Raw genomic sequence first — 16,115 nt, forward strand, 5'->3', positions numbered from 1 at the left:
TTAGATACTGGGCACTTGGCCTGATCTCATTGAATAAAAATGTTTCCAACCCATTTTACTGATGGGGAAATTGAGGTGTTTAAGTTTGCCCATGTGCCAAGTGCTGTTCCAAGCTCTTCCAATTTGTCCTCACCACAATCCTGTGAGGTAACCACTATCAATTTCCCCATTTTACAGGAGATAATGAGGAAACTGAGGCATAGAGAAGTCAAGTAACTAGTCCACAGTCACACAGCAAGTAAATGGCAGGACTGAGATTTGAACCCAGGGCATCCAAATCTAGGGTCTGTGGTATTATGCTCTTCTGCCCCTCCCCAAGCCTCTTTTAGCTCCACCTGCACCCTGGGAGATCCTTCTAGGGACCAATGCAGCAGGGCTCTGGTTATCCCTACCACAGGCTTTCCTCCTCCTCTGAGACCTTTTCCATCAGAGATCTCATTTGGTCCTCGTGAAAAATGAGGAAACCAAAGCTTATAGAGGTCAGACAAAAGGTGTAAAGGCAGACACACAGCTGGCAGGTGGCAGAACACTAGTCAGAGCTGTCACTATTCTTTCCATTTTGTAGATGAGAAAACTGAGTCCCCTTTACTTTTCATGGAATGCCTAACTCTTGTAACACACTGATATTCTGTGGAATTCTAAGAAATGCTGCTTTATTCCATGCTTTATTCTCTCCTCTTTCCTCCAGAGCCCAACACCTCCTCCTCCAGGAAGCCTGATCTGACCTTCACTGCCCACCCACCTCATCTCTCCTATGAGCTCCGGGGCCGGTGCTGCACTTGGTCTGGGTTACTTGCTGTTTTGGTTGCTGACATTTGAACTGCTTGCTCCCTGTGGGCTAGGGACTCAATGGCCATGTCTCAGGGTTTTATGGGCAGTTATTTACTCTCCTCTGTGCCAGGCACCAGACTAGGTGGTGAATGTACAGAGAGGAGCAGGACAGATTCCTGCCCTCAGGCACAGGACACAATGAGCCAACTGGAATTGGCCCAACACAGTGCTGGAGCTTGGTGATGGGCCACTCAATGTCCCAGGGTGTGAGAGCCTGTCAAGTGGGAGGGGAGGACGGAATTCTTCGTGGCGCTCTGTGAAGGCCTGATGGTATGAGCCACATCTGTTGCATGCAGTTGGCTGCTTTTCTGGAGAAGGGCCACAGCTTCCATCCAGGCCTGGAGCCCAGAGACACTTAAACATTCCTGACTCAAGAGACTCTCCTGGTCCTATTCACAAGGTAAAGACCACTTGGGCAGCCATGCCTCTTAGGAGGTGCGCAGGGCCATTCTGTCACAGACTAGTGTCTGTACAAGGCTGGGGTTCAGGAGTCCCAACACAGAGATCGCTCCCATTGCAGGGCCACATGTGGTCATTCTCAAGACCTGAGCTAGAAGCACACAGTGAAGAGAGGATGTTTCCTCCATTCCTACTCTCCCTGCCCAAACAATCAGACACCAAGAATACAAAGGTGTTTCTAAACTTCAGCCTGGGCTCAGCCCATAGGCACAACATCAGAGACAGCAGCCAATCTTGGAAGAAGGACCAGGCTTAGCTCTTCCTCCTGACTCAAAAGGGCCCCAGAAGAAGAGAGACTCAGATGCCCCAAGCTACTGGGTGTAGTGGGGTGCAGGCACAGGCAACCACAGACTGGCAGGTCCCAGCTGAGCATCTAGGTCCATAAGCAACCTCTATAGGAAATGCGTTCAGGGTTAGTGCCCAGCCATGCACAAGGCATGGGGACTGGAGTTAGGAGAATCTCTGGCCTCAGATTTGTTCTCTGTCACATGGGGATAAGGATTCAGAGGCTGCCTACCTCCCAGGTTGTGGTCTATACCTGGGGGAGGAATTGTCACCCACTCTCCTTAGAATAATATGGCTGCCAATTGTTGAGCACCTACTGCCTTCTCAGGCCTCCACTGAGCACTGTGAAGTAGGCACTGGCCCCATTTTCCAGAGAAAGAAACTGAGGCTTGATGCAGCCTCTTTGCACAAAGTTATAGGGTTGGGGATTCCCTGAGAAGAGCCTCACATCATGCCTTTGGGGCTCATGTGGGGAACTCTTTTCCTTCATGTGGGGATGGAGACTCAAACTGAATTCTGGGGCCTGACCTGGACTGGTTTCTCTCCTCTCCATCTCACGGTAGATGGCTGGGCTTTGGCCCCCTCCAGAGAAGCCCCCAGGAGGTTGAAATCTTTTCTCTGGAGTTGCAGGCTACTTATTTTGGCGGTTGCAAGAAAGTTCCACACCCATGTCAAGGGCAAGACATACATGGCACCTGTCACCCTTCCCGTGATGGCCCATCTTCCTGCCTGGCCTGTCTGTCCAGCAGTTCCAAGGCCTATGGCTGCCCGGAGACCTAGGAGTCCCCAAATCAGAGCCTGGATTTGGGGCAGTCGGAGAGGACCCAGCCCAGAGGCAGGGGTTGGGGAGCTGGAATTGGCTGCATTGTAGCAATGCTGTGGTTCCATGCTGGAGCCCAGACAAGGGGATTTTTGGGGCCTGGGGAAGGGAGGCCACGGGCTGGGTGGCTGAATCCTGGAATCCAGCCACTGTAGATGGGGGAGGGGGAAGCAGGAGCCCCGCCTGAGCTTTGACGAAGCATGGCTTCTCTTCTGGCCCCGCCTTGGAGACTGGGTGCCTCCCAGATTTCCAGGCTGATGAGCCCACTCCTGAAGTGGATGTGAGTTGCACATTCTGTTTGATTTTGGCATCTGGTTTCCAGAACATAGCCCCTGACCCAGCTCTGTTCCTGTGGTTCTCTCTGCAGGTGGCTTGGGTCAGATCCCAACCCACAATGGGGAGAAAATGGAAGCCTCATCCTCTGGCCTATCCAAAGGGGCTGACCCTCAGCTAGACTACACCAGAATGGCCATAGTGGCATATCAGCCCCTGTCTAAGACATCCCTGTGGTTAAATATTATGCATATTGTTCCTGGAGCCAACACAAATGGCAGTCACCAGGGCGACAGCCCTGGATCTGAGTCCCCTACACTTACCTTCAATAGGTGAGGTTTTGAGGCGCCGGCAGATGGCTTCGGTGTCCCCGTAAGTCTCCTTGATCTTGACCACAGCCTCAGTGCTCCGCAGCTCCATGAGGGAGCGGAGCTCCTCCAACGTGCACCCGAACTCGCCCCCATGGCTTGACTCGTTTCTTTGGTTTTTGGAGTAAAAGTCGCTGTTGGTCATGTCACCCATGTTTGCCACAGTCCCTGCTCAGGGTGGGCCCGAGGGTCAGCACTGGACCAGAGGCTACTGGGTGATGGCTCTGTGTGGCTGTCCTCAGCACAACCTCACTGGATGGCTGCAGCTCCCGGTGGCCGACTCCGGGTCCCAGGGGGAGGGGGCAGTCGAGGTGGGCTGTCAGCAGCAGTAGTGAACTCCAAGGGGTGCCTCTGGGTCCAGGGTGAAGTCCAGGGGCTGGAGGGGCTCAGGGATCGAGACCCAGTAGTCTCCATTCAGTGGGGCCCATGCTGCTTCCCGGAGCTGGCATCTACATGGTCAGGGATGGTGGCTCCTGTGGGGGCAAACACAGAGTGGTGACAAGGATCAGGAACTGGAGGCATTATGGGATGGGTGCTCAGAAAGGCCCAGTGTATGTGTGTATGTGTGCCCATCCAAAATAACACCCAGGAACCCTAATGTGGGTCTTTTGTATGACACCCCATAACACACCGGCACACACTGTAAATCCTAACATACCGGTACTCGCCTGGAGACCCCACAATATACCACCCCCAAGGCATAAAATACCCAATTCTCTAATTGTCCACTGTGCTATGTAATGCACTGACTTCACAACACACACCCTGGTGCACACACACCTTCAGACCCACAGATTCAGGGTGCCTTGCAACACCCAATCCACCTACTTTTAGGGCCCACCCCATTGCCATACACACACAATTCACAAGCCCCACTTCCCACACATGCTGGTAAACACCCCCCTCTCTGCCACACACAGTGTTACATGCAGTAACACTTTTGGCATACATCTATCCCAACCTCCTTCCCTCAAAAACACCTGTGTTCACAGTCCCTCTGTGCACACACAGGCCCCTATTTCTCTCACTATGCCAACGTGTTTACACACATCCTATGTCCACACAATTTGGGGCGTACTCCCCACCTATAGATGCCACCCCATTCCATGCCACCTACACCTGCTGATATACACTGTCCTCTCCACTTTGGTCTTACAGGCATGGGGATGGGAGAAAGCCACCCACCTCTACCCTAAGCCCCCAATCACATTAATTAAAGCTCTCGGCTGGGCCAGAGGAGCCAGCTCATGCATATTCCCCAGGACATCACTGAGCCCACAGCTTGGCCCAAAGCAGAGTTGGGGTCCAGGGAGACCTCACCTGGGGGCTCTCACAGTCCAGCACCATAGATAGTGGCCTCCACGTTCCTCTGGGAGCCCAGGAAAAGGAGGGAGCGCTGGCTTCTCTCTGCCTGCCTGGCCACCCTTGCAGAAGTGCGGCATCTGCAGGGCTGCCAGGAGAGAATCCAATCTGCTTGGACACCCAACACCAGTGGCCAAGGCCCCGGCAAGCGTTGGGTGACAAAGGGCCCCTGTTGAGCTCGGCTGGGCCTGGCACGGGCACTGGCTCCACCCAGCAGTCTCAGAGAGCTGGCCATCTTAGGTCCAGGACAGTGAGGGGGAATGGAGGGAGGAAGATGGGATTGAGCCCACACTCCACCCCAGCTTCTCCCTCTTGTCGCCTCTCCCTTGCCCCATCTCTCTCCTTTGCAATCCTTTCCTCTTGCACAGAATTTCAGAGCTGGTGACATTTTAGAGTTAATCTCATTTTCCCCAGTGAGGAACTTGAAGTTCAGAGAGGAAAAGGGCCTTGCCCAGAGCCACAAAGAGCTAAAGCAGAGGGGCCTGAGTGTCTGGTTTCCTGACTCCCACCCTAGTGCTCTCTCCCCTTCCCCTAAGGGGCACTCTCTCCTTTCTCTCGAAGAGCCGAGGCTGCTGGGTAGATTGTGCCTGAATTCAGTGAAGAACACAGGTTGGAGTCAGGGCAATCTGGGTTCCCATCCAAGTTCTCCCAAACCCCGTGGAACCCTGGGCAAGTCCCTCCGTTTTACTGAGGCTCAGTTTTCTCATATGTAAGACAATAGTCAATCTCCTCTTGCTGCCTCCTAATTTACTGGGAGCTAATTATAAACCATGTTCAAATCTGATGTTTCCTTCTGGGGTATGGTGCTTCCTAGCTAAGGGTGTGTGTGTGTGTGTGTGTGGGGGGGGGGGGTTGGAGTGGGGGTGGGGTGGGGGGCGGTACTGGAGTTGCAGAGGAAACGGTCATGCCTTCCAGGAGGGCACTTTTACCCAAGGCTGCAGTCGGAAGCCTTATCTTTACACTGGGACCAACAGACAAGGCAGGGACCAAGGATGCCTGCGTGTACAGGTGCTGTGGAGGTTAACAGTAGGAGCTCTAGAAGCCACAGTTTTCTGGCCAAATTCTGGTTCCTCCACCTCCCAGCATGATGGGAGGCAAATTAACTTTAGTTTTATGATCTTTAAAAAGGGAGGGGGAATAATAGTATCTATCTTGTAGGTGTTATGAGGTTTAAATTAGTTATTTCACATAAAATATTTACAACTGAGCCTAGTAATTACTGAATAAGCACTCCATAGTTATTGCGATTATTACCAACCCATATAACTGCTTTAGAAGATAGACAGTCTTATTATCCCCATAGAACATCTGAGGAAACTGAGGCCGAGAGAGGAGATACAACCTGTCCAAGGTCACACGGTTAGTGAGCGGCGGAATTGGGATTTAAACTCAGGTTCTCTGGGTCCAGAGACATTCTCTTAAGCAGGACACTTTGCTGCCTTCCCTGGTGAAACTCCCTCCTGGGGTTCTTAGGATACTTAATATAATGTCATATGTGAATGTAAGTGCATTGTAAACCACGAAGCACTTTCTAAACTTTAGGCACTGTTTCTATCTGTCCCTCTGATACCCGTGGTGTGACTTAGAGGCACTCATAATTACATCTGACAGCATGAGCTATGAGAAGCGTTAGCAGTAATTATATTTGTGATGACAATAGTAGGCATGAGTTAATAATGGCCTACTGGTAATTTTAATGACTACTGTGTTAAGATGAATAATGATCTTCAACCATCTATCTACCCATCTACCTGTCCATCTGTCCATCTGTCCATCCATCCATCCATCCATCCATCCATCCATCCATCCATTCAATAACTATTTTGGGCATCTACTCTATTTCAAGCACTGAACAATCCAGACATGGTCCCTGCCTTCCAGGAGCTGACAATAAAGAAGAGAGACAATTAAATGGGCGATTTCTATATAACATGATGGGTTTGCCATGATGGCGAGTCCCAGGTGCTGTGGACACCCAGAGAAGGAAGATCTGATCTGACCCAGGGTATCAAGGAAGATGAATAGGGAATACTTTTCCTTCTGCAGGTTAAGTAGGCCTTAAGCCAAAAGATGGACATGGAAGAAATTGAACTATACAATTATCTATTAGTAAAAGGTCAGGAGGGACATAGTAAAAGGTTCAGAAAGGGATCTGTGTGAGCAGGTATAGAAGAATGAAATGCTGGGATATCAAAATCAGTTAAAAATCAGAATTTTAACACTGTAGAAGATTGATCTTAAACGTCCTTCTTTGAGATTTCCCACTGTAGTTACTCTTCTGCTGTGGCTTGTCCCCAAACCCTATCACCCCTTGCTCCTACATGTCACCAGTGCATGCATGAGACCAATCCTGTTCTGGGTGTCTTGGTTTTTCCTTCTAAGTTGCAGAGCTCACTTTGGTATTTGATTTAACTGTGGGATTTCCTTGCTTAGGGAGCTTGAAGTCCATCGGCCCAGAAGTACTTAAATGATGCCTCTCAGATGATATTCTGATAGACGGACAGAGCTGAAGACCTGCTAGTTAGTGTAGAATCTATCAGTTTTCTGAATTCTCTAGACTGGAACACTTTCCACTCCCCCAGCCTTTGCTGCCTTGACAATGGCTGGTTCTGTCCAGCAATGTCCTTTACTTGAAAGCCTTTCCTGACCATGCAGGGTTATGTAAATGCTCCTGACTACTGGGTGCCTCCTGCATCATACCACACTTCACACACTATTGGTTGGGCCTGCTTAGCTGTCTCCCTTCCCCAGTGGGCAGTAGCCATGTCACTTTTGTACCTACTATGGTACCTGGCATCCAAAAGGCACTCAATAAATGCTTGATGAATGAATGAATGTCTAGATTAGCCCCTGGGTCATCCATCCATGGGAAGTCCTTAGATCTCAGTTTCCTCATCTGTAAAATGGGCTAGTGATCCTATCCTGCCTATCTTACAGGTTTGCTAGAGATAAGGAAAGATATCACAATCAGTAGTCATACTTTTTCCTTTGAGATTCATCCCCTGCTCTCCATGTCCCAGGTTCCTTTCATCATAACGAGGCATGGGTGTGAGGCTGGAGCAGGCAGCTGTCCCCTCAAGCGCAGCTCACCAGACTCTGACATCCTTGCTGCCTTGCCCAAATATCACCTGAACTACCACTCTATAGCTGAGACATTTAATGAGTGGTGTGACCTTGGAGAAGTCATCTAACCTCACTGGTGGGCCTCTCTGCAAACGAGTTGACCCATCTGTCTAACAGGCTGCCATGAGGACCTATGGAGACCCAACAACGCTGGCTCCTCTACCTTCCCCTCCCACCCTGTTATTAGAAGTGAAGCTCTGATGGTTGCGATGAGGTTCATTTGCAGCCAGTTCTCAACACTGCACACTCCTGCCCTAAAAAAACCCACATAGGCACACAGGCTACTATGGACTGAATGTGTTTACCCCAAATTAACAAGTTGAAGCCCTAATTCCCAATGTGATGGTATTAGGAGGTGGGGCCTTTAGGAAGTAATTAGGTCATGAAGGTGGAGCCCTCACGCGTGGGATTGGTGTTCTTATAAAAAGTGACACGAGAGAAGATCTTTCTCGGCCATATGAGGACATAGCGAGACAGGAAGAGGGCCCTCACTAGGAACCCAATCAGTCGGCACCTTGAGCTGAACTATCCAGTCTTCAGAAATGTGAGAAATAAATTTCTGTTGTTTAAGTAACCCTGTCTATGGTATTCTGTTATAGTGTCTGTGGGGCATGAGACAGGGACCTGGGCAGGGCATAGGACCAGTTCTGGGAGCAGAGAGGGTGAGCAACATACTAGGGGTCACATAGCCACCTGAGGCCAGAGTCCACTGAAGGCCCCTCCCTGTTTTCCAAGCTCTGCAGCATGACCTTGACCAAGCCCCTTTCTTCCCTGGACCTCAGTTTCCCCATGTGGAAAGTGAAGGGATTGGACTAGTGCTCTCTGAGGGTCCCTTTAGGCTCTGACAGTGCCAGGACCTTCAGAATCCAGGAGAACATTCTGACAATATTGGATTTATGCATTTCGATTTCATCTTATTAGCATTTAAATGACTCTGTATTGTTACATTTCAATGACTCAAGAATAGGTTAGGGGCACCTTAATAAAAAGTCTTTGCTAGGAAGGACGCTTGCAAAGGAAGGAGCAATGTTTTTTTTTTGAGTTAATTTAACAAAGAAGGAATCTATCTTTCGAAGGAAGGATTAAAAAAGAAAACAAAATCCAAACCAACAGCTTTTTAAATCCTACTGAAGGATGGTAGCTGGGACAATTGCAAATGAATTATGTGCTAAAAATAACTTTTGAATGCTGAATTCTTCTGTTTTAAGATGTGCTGAATTTAAATGCCACCTTAATATGTATTTTAAAAGTCATCTTCTCTTTGAATGATCTCTGGCAGCCATGACAAATGTAGGGGACACAGGCCCTGTCTAGGGACCCCGGGTGAGGAGGCTTGATGCTGCCATTGGTTAGTTTTGTGATTTGGGCAAGGCTCTTAACCTCTCCCTGTGCCTTGGTTTTTTCCTCCCCAACAAAGCCAACTTCACAGCCTACCTCACAGGGTTTTGTGAGGACTAACTGAGCTAGAGCTTAGCCCAGTTCCTGGCACAGAGGAAGAACTTGTTAAATGTGGTTGTTCTAATCATAGCTCAATGCCTCTATCCTCAGTCCCCCACACTACTGTGCTCAACGCAGAACTCAGACTGACAGGACCATACCCACAAAGCCCTTGGCACTACTCAAAAGGTTGGGGAGGGTCCCAGCTTGACACAGCATACAAGGCTAGTTTCCTGTCTGCTCTGGTCCTGGCTAACTAGTTTCTTTGGGGTAGGACATTTTCTTTCCTCTCCTAGATGCAAATTCTGGCCTTTCTGTAGGGCCTCCTGTCCCAGCAATGGGAACCTCCATGTAGGCTATCACCCAGGAAAATGGGTGGACTCAGCCACCAGCCAGAGACAGACAACTGCTCCTCCCTCAGCCTCAGCCAGACTATTGTATTTTCTGCCTTAGATGTCCCTTTGTGTGTGTGTGTGTGTGTGTGTGTGTGTGTGTATGTGTGTAGAGAGCCTGATGGATCTGTAGTGACTATGTGAGTGTGAGTGAGAGTGTGCATGTTAGTGTGAGGGTAGGAGTCAGTCAGTGTGAATGTGTAAGGTCAGTGGGAGTGTGTGATGGTAGATGTTCATCATGGCTAGTCCATAGTCTGGGGGTACGCCTGGGTCATAAGGAATGTGAAATATTAGTGTTGATTTGGGCCTGTGAGTCTTGTGGTCGTGCGTGTGTGTGTGTGTGTGTGTGTGTGTGTGTGTGTGTGATGGTCCCTGCGGTGTGTTGGCAGATTTGTGCCTAATGTAGGTGACCCTGAAGGAAAAGGTTTGCTGTACAGTTATACTGGACTGCCAGCATGAATGTGTGTCTGTGAGTGTGAGTGAGCCAGAGATGTCTGTGCTCACCCCTGTCTCTAAGTAGACAGGCTCCACAGTGTGTGTGTGTGTGTGTGTGTGTGTGTGTGTGTGTATCAAAGCTGACAATGAAAATCTCAGCTTTGAATTCTCACAGTTTAGGAGAGGGAACTGGGAAGGAGGAAGGGAACTGAAAAATGAATACCTCAGAGGTGAATTTAGTGCTATTTTTAGAAAACTCCTATCTTGCTAACCAGAAAAGGAAAATCCAAAAAAAATTTAAAAAGTCTCAGAGAAACAGCCATGCATCAGCCCTGAAGGCACAGATAGCAGAAGCAGGGCCGGGAGTGGGATGTTCGGGATGTAGGACTTTTCGTGAACCCTCTCATTCTCATGCCTGTCCTGAGGGAGAGGAGATCCAGCCCTTAGCTGCCTACCATGTTCAACTCCCTCCACTATCCCTGTTCTCCAGAGGAGCTGCCAATGTTAGATGGTAGGAAACACCCATTTCTAGTCTTCCAGGTGTCTTACATACCTATTCATCCTCCCACTTACCTACCTGTCAATCCATTCGTCCATTTATCTGTTCATCCATCCATGCATCCATCCATGCACCTACTCACTTATCTATCTGTCCATCCATCTATCCATCCATCATTTGCTGTCCAACCATTTGTCCATCTGTCTATCTCTCAATTCTTCCACTCATTCAGTCAACCTAAGGAGGTGCATCTCAGGCCCTGCCCCAAATCATTAGGATGCCGAGGAGAACAAGAGAGGTACACAGACCCTGCGGTTTAAGGTCTGATCACTCTGCCATAAAGAACGCCCCCGTGACAACTCCAAGATCGGGACCTGCAGGCTGAGTTGAGTGATTCCTGCACAACTTTTGCTTCAGATTTTGGAAGGATGTAATTCAAACTGCACTTGCCTGGGAACCAGATCTGCTGGGTCCTGATCTCGGCTTGACCACTACTATTAATTCTCTTGCTTAGTATAAGCCTCCATGGGCTGTGTGGTATCCCTGTCCCTGCTTTACAGGCGAGGAAGCTGGGGACTCCGAGAGGTTACAGCTGGCCAAGGCTATTCAGATAGGACTTGGCACAATTTAAGTACACTTGCTTCAGTCCAAGGCCTCCATCTTTCCTCTGTGCCCCATTGTCCTTCACCAACTTGTAGTATAACCTTGGACTACAGCCTTCTCTACTGTGCCTCAATTTCCTTTTCTGTAAAGTGAGAGGGAGTTTGGAAAAATACTCAGTCTCAAAGGACCAGTGTAGCACCATCCTCAAGGATTCTCCTATCATCTGATACTTGCTCCTCAGAGCCCACATAATTCCTTGGGCCTCTTTGCCACCAACTCACCCCCACTGCAGGCCAAGTCCAGCTTGGCTATAGGCCGAAGGAAGGAGAAATGCCCTAGAACCCAGTAGTCACGAGCTGATCAAAATTCACCTGCTGTCTTTGACATGCACTGCCCTTCTTGGTTTTGGCAGGACAATGAATGCTTTCCAAGGTTTGTACCCTTGATATGCTCCTTATTTAGAAATCTTTCCTTAAAAAATCTTTGAGAGTTTCCTGATGAAGCTAAAATAGTAAAGTCACTAGCAGATGGAGGCAAGAAAGCCTTGTGGAGACTTCACTTGGGGCTGCAAGAAAGGGATATGCATTAAGAAGGTTGAGGACTGTGACTGTGCTTGGGATGGACCTCATCCTCTGGCTTCAGCCAAAAGCCTTGGCAACCTCTCTGGCCTCAGCTCTCACCTGCCCATCTATCCCTATAGCTGCACTGACCTCCTTGAGGCTCCCTTTGCTGCCCTGACTGCCCCCAGCCTCTAGATCCTAACTGGTTTCAGTGACACTGTCCCATCCTACCTTCATCTTCCTCCTGCTCTCCCATGGTTTACAAGCAGAGGCCTGAAAAGGGGGTGGGGCGGGGGGGACAAAGAATGATAATAACGGCAATGCTTAGACTGCAGCTACTATGTGCCAAGCACCATCCTATGCACTTTACATTTGTTAGCTCATTTAATCCTTCACAACAACCCTGTGATACAATAACTGTTGGCACCTTGTTTTACAGAGGAGAAAAAAGGGAAAAAGAGAGTACAGTGACTGGTGTAAGGTCCTTGGTTAGGGGATAGCAGAGCCAGATATCAAACACACACAGAGATACACTTAAGGTCCCCCCCCCACTGCTCACTCACATCCCTTTCTCCAAAAGACCAGGCTCCTGCCCTTGCCTCTGGTTTCTGTAGTGAAGCACAGGGTCCTGCGTAGTCAGTGCTCTGGCCACACACAACAGATCACTTGGTGAGTTTTCAGGCTTCAACTCTGACCGTGCAGGGAGCTGTCTCTGGGGATAAAGTACTGATTGATGGATGGAGGTGGGTGCTGGGAGGGATTGGATGGCTGAGGTCAAGGAACCTGATAACTGCAGGCCCCCACTCCCTGCAGGGCGGACCAGCAGTGGCTGGGAGTGAGTGCTGTCCACGTGGTCCTGGTGCTGACTGACATACCCTCTGGGGAGGACAAAGAAACAGGCACTGGGGAAGTGTCTTCACTGGGAGCTGTTCCCAAGGACACAGTGCTGACTGAGGGTATGAGGTGGGCTTTAAGAACCCGGTGCCAAGGAGCTGTCCACAAGCGGTGGTGCTGACTGATATAGAGCAAAGGATTATAAGTGCCCCTAAGAGCTGTCTAGGATAGCAGTGCCCACCAATAAAGTGTGGGATTGGGAAGCCTGAGGTGCTGGGTGTAGGTTGACTGGGGAAGGCACAGGGCCTGTTCTATGAGCTCTGTGAATAGGCATGGGGAGCTGACCTCAGATATTTGGTACTGACACTCAAAGCTAGGTTCTCAGACAATGGGGTATCCTAGTGAACAGGTGTGAGCCAACAAAATGACACTAAACAAAAGGCCACTCAGGGACACTAAAGCGCATGCCCAGAGAACTCACCTTGGTCCATCAGTGCCATCTGTCACCAGTGCCAGAAAACCACCACTAGTGACCCATTCTTTTGCACTGTGCATGGCTCTTTCCTTCTGGTTCCTGCCAGAACCATATTTACTAATAAGTGGTGGCATCTCAGTCTGACTGAGCTTATTAACATTTTTCCTCTATGGGCTGGAGTAGGACTATTCATCCACAGGTGTGCCAGGGGATGAGTCCAAGTTGGGAGATTACTTTTGAATAGCAAGTGAGTCCTTTGGGGTGCGGACCAGAGAAGAAGGAAGGTAAGATGTGGGGGAAAGTCATTCTTTGTGGGCTGAGAATGCAGGCTCCTCATCCATGGACTCCTGAGTGGCCCCTTGATTGTCCTTTCACTGTCTCCAGAGTGATGCTGATAGTAACTGTCCTTTACTGAGTGGTGTCTATGTGCTAGGAGCTGTGTTAGGCTCTGAACACACCTTATCCTACAATAAGCCCTCAAGGCAGGCATTATTATGGTGAGGAAACTGAAGCTCAGGGAAGTAAAATAACATCATGTGCAGGGTCACACAGCTAGCAAGCGGTAGAGTCAGGAGCAGAAATGGGACCTCTTTGATGCTAAAACCAACATATTGTGCTGCCTCTCAGATTGCGCACACCACTCTCTGGATTAAAAACCACCGCTGGCTCCCCACTGCCATCCAGGATCCTGCCTGATTGGCTTGGAGCTAGCCTCCCCGAGCTCTGGTCTAACAGAACTCTTGCATGTCCAGAACAACTAACGCATGCTCTGCCTCCCACCCTTTGCATACGCTGTTCCCTCTATCCAGGACTGTCTATACTTGCTTTCCCATTAATCAAAACTTTCCTCTCCAAGGCCCAGCATACCAACGTCTCTAATTCCCTGGCTCTACATTCCAACCCTCTTCCCACTGCCAGCCCATCATGTGTGGTTTGTTCCTCGATTTCACACCCTCCAGCTTCATTCTTGGAGTGAGTCTTGCCAGCGTGTCTCCCTCACTAGACCATGAACTTCCGGAGAACAAAACCTCCCCGGCCCTCAGCATGGCATAGGCCTCCACCAGTACTGGTTCCACACCTGAGAAAGCAATATGATTGTGGAAGGACATGGAGGACAACAAACGTTAGGGTGCAGTTTGCATTTGAAAAGTGAACCGGATCAGCCACATGGTAGGAAGAGCTGATGCTGAATGCACCCAGGTACATGCCACAGCCTTATAGGCAGCAACTCGGCAAATCTACACCTGGAACCTATGAGGTAGCTGCCACTAGCATCCCATTCCACAGACGAGCAAATGGAGGCTCAGCCAGATTAAGGAAGTTGCCTAGGATCACATAACTTTTGGATTTGAACCCAGGCAGTCTTCCATCAGAGCGCCTGCTTGGAATCACCAGCCTAAATCCTCCCCAAGATGACTCAGAAGCCCAGTGTGGTGGTAGCTCAGGCGGTGGGATACACTGAAGCATTTGGAGTCCAGTGGGGAGATGTGCCAGCCCTTCTGAACCAAACTGCTCACGACAGTGTCTTCTGCCACACCCAGGGTTAGGTCCCACAGAGGATCCCTCTGGGCTAGCCACTGTTCTTTTCTCCTGATGTCTCTTCCCCATTTTCCACCCAAAGCTGGAGGTCAGGGATAAGATCAGGGCAGGACACTGAATCTGCCAGGAGGCAGGCCCAGGCTCAGGCCCAGGGACTAGGCAGGGTGCTGGGAACACAGGAAGCCTCCCACGCTGAGCTTGTCCTTTGAGTTAGCTGCCCTGGCCCCAGAGCCACCCCACTAGCAGCCCCAGCCTCCGGATTCAAGAATCTCACACCCTGAGGCCTGTGGAATCTCGTTGGCTCTTGCATTCAGCAGGTCGGCATGCTAATTAGTGACTACCCCGCCGGCCAGCTCTGCAGTTTTCCTCTGACTTGGCATGGCCGTCCCGGCCACTGCGGAGACAAACAGAATCCACCCGGCACCTTGAACAGATGGTGCCACTTCTAAAAATAAAACCATACCACGCTCCCCGGTGCAGCCGAGTCCCTGCGACAGAAGGGGGTGCGGGTGGGGATGAGGGCTGCTAGCTGTGCTCACCAGCCATCTGTGCAGAGACAGATGCAAATGCAACCACCCTGGGGGATGCAGACCCAGGGGACCCCAGCCTTGTTGAAGCTGTGCAGACCCATGGCCTGATCTTGAGGCTCCGAGCCCAGAAATGAAAGTGAGCAAGGCATGGCGGATATGTACAGCCTGGCACCCCTCTGTCCCCATCGTTGTGGCCACCCCGACAGCTGCATTTCCATATATTGCATGGCAGGAATCCCTACCTGGACCACCATTTCTTCTTTGCCTGTTATGTTCCACCCCATATCTGGGTCTCTAGATCTACCACTGCCAGTGCCACCTTCTCTTGGGAATTTCCTTTCACTCCAGAAACTTAACTTCTCTGGATTCTTAAACCACTTTTCATTTGACTCACAACTTAGTGGGGGCTTAACCCCTTTGTTTAAGGCTTAGAGTCATAGAAATCTGGGCTAGAACCCTTGCTCTGCCATCACTGAGTGACTGTGGGAAAATCAAGGCAGCTCTCTGGCCTCAGTTGTCAGACCTCTGAAGTGGGGACAATAATCATTCCTACCCCACAGGGTTGTTGGAAGATAGTGCGAGTCTATGCAGGGTTACCAAAAGGGCACCATTATTTGCAAAGCCAGAAGAAGCCCTGACTCCCCGAGCTCACTTGACTCTAGAGACCAGAAGGGACCTTCGAGGTGAAAATCTCTGTGATGCCTAAGCCTCTTCACTGCACCCATGTCCAGTCCTGCTTGTGTGTGCATGCCTCCCTTGACAGGGGTTCACTCCCTCCTTCCATAATCATCTGTGCCAGTGCTGGTGGTTTTACAAAGTTTTTTTTTAGGTTGACCTGAAATTTTCTTCTATTTTTATTATTTCAGAGTTAAGGGGCATTTTATGACTCATGCAGAACAACCCTGCTCCCTCTTTTCCACTGGAAGTTCATGTCCATGATTGCATAAATGTGTGCTGTATATGTGTGTATATGTAGAGTAGAATGTGTGCATGGTTGTGCAACCAGTTGTGCATGTATAGATGTGTGTCTATGCATGTCAGGGCAGAGCAGAGCACATGTGTGGTTACATATAAGGTGTGGATAGCTGCTTGTCATAGATGGCTCACCACTATCTCTGAGGCTGTCTACAGGCTGGCCCTGAACCTCTAAACCCAGAAACCATTCCATCAGATGACTGTAGCTCTCAGGGAACTCTGCCAGTAGGGTTCACCCTGAGCAAAAAGACAGTGATGACAAAATGGCATTTTACAAGAGTGTTCCTAAAGTGCTCTTTGGTTTGAAGGCCACCA

The 16,115-nt window shown here is 49.8% G+C and overlaps 1 protein-coding gene across 12 annotated transcripts in view; it reads right to left on the reverse strand.

Moving 5' to 3' along the window:
• The window catches only part of ATP2B2 (ATPase plasma membrane Ca2+ transporting 2), a 367,475-nt gene that overhangs the window by 128,854 nt on the left and 222,506 nt on the right, over positions 1-16,115 (reverse strand). For 6 of the 12 annotated variants that reach the window (XM_036332176.1, XM_036332183.1, XM_036332171.1 and 3 more), the window contains one exon: positions 2,992-3,509. In XM_036332176.1, coding sequence (XP_036188069.1) covers positions 2,992-3,190 — 199 coding nt within the window. In that variant the 5' untranslated portion in view covers positions 3,191-3,509. Of the gene's footprint in view, positions 1-2,991; positions 3,510-16,115 lie in introns of those variants that run through there. The other 6 variants (XM_036332175.1, XM_036332177.1, XM_036332179.1 and 3 more) reach the window with 2 other exon arrangements.

This window comes from Myotis myotis, unplaced genomic scaffold, assembly GCF_014108235.1.
Source record: "Myotis myotis isolate mMyoMyo1 unplaced genomic scaffold, mMyoMyo1.p scaffold_m19_p_13, whole genome shotgun sequence".
NCBI classification, from domain to species: Eukaryota; Metazoa; Chordata; class Mammalia; order Chiroptera; family Vespertilionidae; genus Myotis; species Myotis myotis.